The following is a 2282-nucleotide window of genomic DNA, read 5'->3' as shown; positions in this document are numbered from 1 at the left end:
GGGCGGGCATTGGGGGGAGGAGGGGAAAGGATACAGGCCAGGGCGGGAAGCACAGAGCCTGGGTCTGGTCAGAGCCAGGGCACACGGCTAGACTCTCCTCCAGGAAACACCCCGAAGTGGAAGGATGAAGAACAACAAAGCAGACTAGGAAACCCAGTCCTCAGCAGAGGACGTCTGGTGGAAAACAGAGCTATAATAGTGACTATCACCATCACTGACTTGTTTTGGCACTTCTGAGTTCGGCTCCGTAGGCTGCGTAGCAAGGCTCCTGATGGAATGAATCTTGCTGTGTTTCCTGGGAGAAATCACACAAGAGAACTAAAGTTAGGTGAATTGGTTTTTTTTTTTTTTATTATTGGTTTTACATGAAAAATAACGGCGTTAGGCATATTCCCTCAGTAGTGAAGGCAGCCAAAGTAGTTTGGATAAATGCTCCCTGGAGACAGACCCAGTCACCCTTTCTGTATCACTTGTAGGATGCGGGGGGGTTGCTTCAGCCTTGAAAGTTCTCAGCATTCCCACCTCCTACTGCAGTGGTCCAGCTGGTTGGAAGCGCACGACCACCGAACGCTAACTCTCTAGTTACGGGAAATGTCACTGGGAGGGAGAAGTTGGCTGGGCCCGAGTAGGCTCTGAATTGCAAGCCCTGGCCTAACGATATGAAATCAATCTGTGTGCTTTGGGTGACGATTTTCTAGATCAGTTCTATAGCAGAGGCCTCTGCCACTAATGAGCTACTCCTTCACAGCGCTCAGTTCAGAGAAAAGGCCCTGCCCCAGGAATGAATTTATAGACTCCACAGTAGAAGAAACTGGTTTTTAATGCCACCGTCACCTTCCCTTTAATCTTTTCCTTCCCTTAGTGTGTCGGTCCCCAACTTCCCAGGGGACAAGCATGAGAAACTTTTCAGGTACTCAAACACATGAAACTGCATAAATACAGAGATTAAACTCCAATGTCCATCCAGCTTTTCTTTAGAATACTCCAAATTCACACACCAAGGCTCTGGAGCACCCACGTTCTGAGTCAGAGAGAGGCAGACCACTTCTTATACGATCCTCAAAAGATTAAACGTGGATCGTCCCAGAAAATGTTGGGGTTTGCTACATCTAGATAAGCACACAAATAACCTTCTGAACAGTACATTTCTATATACAGGGAGGGAAAAATGACCCCAGATCTCCATCAGGAGAAATATACAAGGATGGTCAAGGCAGCACATTTGTTTCAGAAAAAGCAAAACAAAACACCAAACAACCTGAATGCTTATCAACAGGGAATCAGATAGCTAAAAGGTGATACTTTCACAATACCATAAAATGCTTAAGATAGATCTCAAAATCAGGGTAGGTTTAAAAAGCAAGACGCATGATTATGTACAATGTAATACTGATTATATAAAAGAAAAAGGACACCCCCAGAGCAATTCTGCCTATTCTTTTTGGGTGCATGAATATTTCTAATAGAAGTAACATGAATTAGGTAGTTGTTGCCTCTGGGGAGGGAAGGAGGGAAATAATGAAGGCTGTTGATTAAAGGGGGTTTTCACTACATCTGTAACCACAATAGCTGCAAATAAGAGAAGAAGAAATAAAATCCCAGAAACCAATGTTAAAATGTTACTAGTTAATTCTAAGTACTAGGAACATGGGTGTTTGCTGTATTCTCTGTGCTTTATTGTAATTTTTAAATGTGTTAAACTGAAAAAAGAAAACCATTAAAACAAACACTTGCAACTAAACAGTCATTGGCGCACCATCCCTTCACCCCTTTACCCTTTTCTTTTAGTCCCTCTGGGCAGAGCAGTGCTGAAGGGCAGTGAGCTCTGGAGTTGGATGACCAGGGCCCACTTACCAGCTCTGAGACCTGGGCGAGTTACTCAACATCTTTGAGCTGCCATGTCTCCATCTTTAAAAAGGAAATAAAATAGCATGGACCTCACAGAGCAGGTATGAAGACTCCATGAGTTCCTATGTCTAAAGGGCTTGGAACAGTGCCTGGCATACAATAAGAGCTATCAGCATTTGCTAACAACAATAATAAATCCTGTTTCTCTTCAATCAAAAGTTACTGAATTAAAAAGCTTATAGAACTCTCCTCAGTACTCTGTAATGACCTATATGGGAACTGAATCTAAAAAAGAGTGGATATATGTATAACTGAGTCACTTTGCTATACAACAGAAACTAACACAACATTGTAAATCAACTACACTCCAATAAAAATTAATTAAAAAAAAAAACTAGGGCTTCCCTGGTGGCGCAGTGGTTGGGAGTCCGCCT

At 43.0% G+C, this 2282-nt stretch overlaps 1 protein-coding gene across 6 annotated transcripts in view; it reads right to left on the bottom strand.

Annotated features, from left to right (window-relative positions):
- The window catches only part of FARP1 (FERM, ARH/RhoGEF and pleckstrin domain protein 1), a 303222-nt gene that overhangs the window by 63538 nt on the left and 237402 nt on the right, over nucleotides 1–2282 (bottom strand). For 5 of the 6 annotated variants that reach the window (XM_024123132.3, XM_055089686.1, XM_055089687.1 and 2 more), the window contains exons 12-13: nucleotides 1855–1908; nucleotides 220–295 (exon numbers count right to left, since the gene is read on the bottom strand). In XM_024123132.3, the coding sequence (XP_023978900.1) occupies nucleotides 220–295; nucleotides 1855–1908 (130 nt within the window). The remainder of the gene's footprint in view (nucleotides 1–219; nucleotides 296–1854; nucleotides 1909–2282) is intronic. The other variant, XM_024123133.3, reaches the window with a different exon arrangement.

Source organism: Physeter macrocephalus, chromosome 13 (genome assembly GCF_002837175.3).
Source record: "Physeter macrocephalus isolate SW-GA chromosome 13, ASM283717v5, whole genome shotgun sequence".
Lineage (NCBI taxonomy): Eukaryota > Metazoa > Chordata > Mammalia > Artiodactyla > Physeteridae > Physeter > Physeter macrocephalus.
This window is presented reverse-complemented; position numbering and strand designations above follow the sequence as displayed.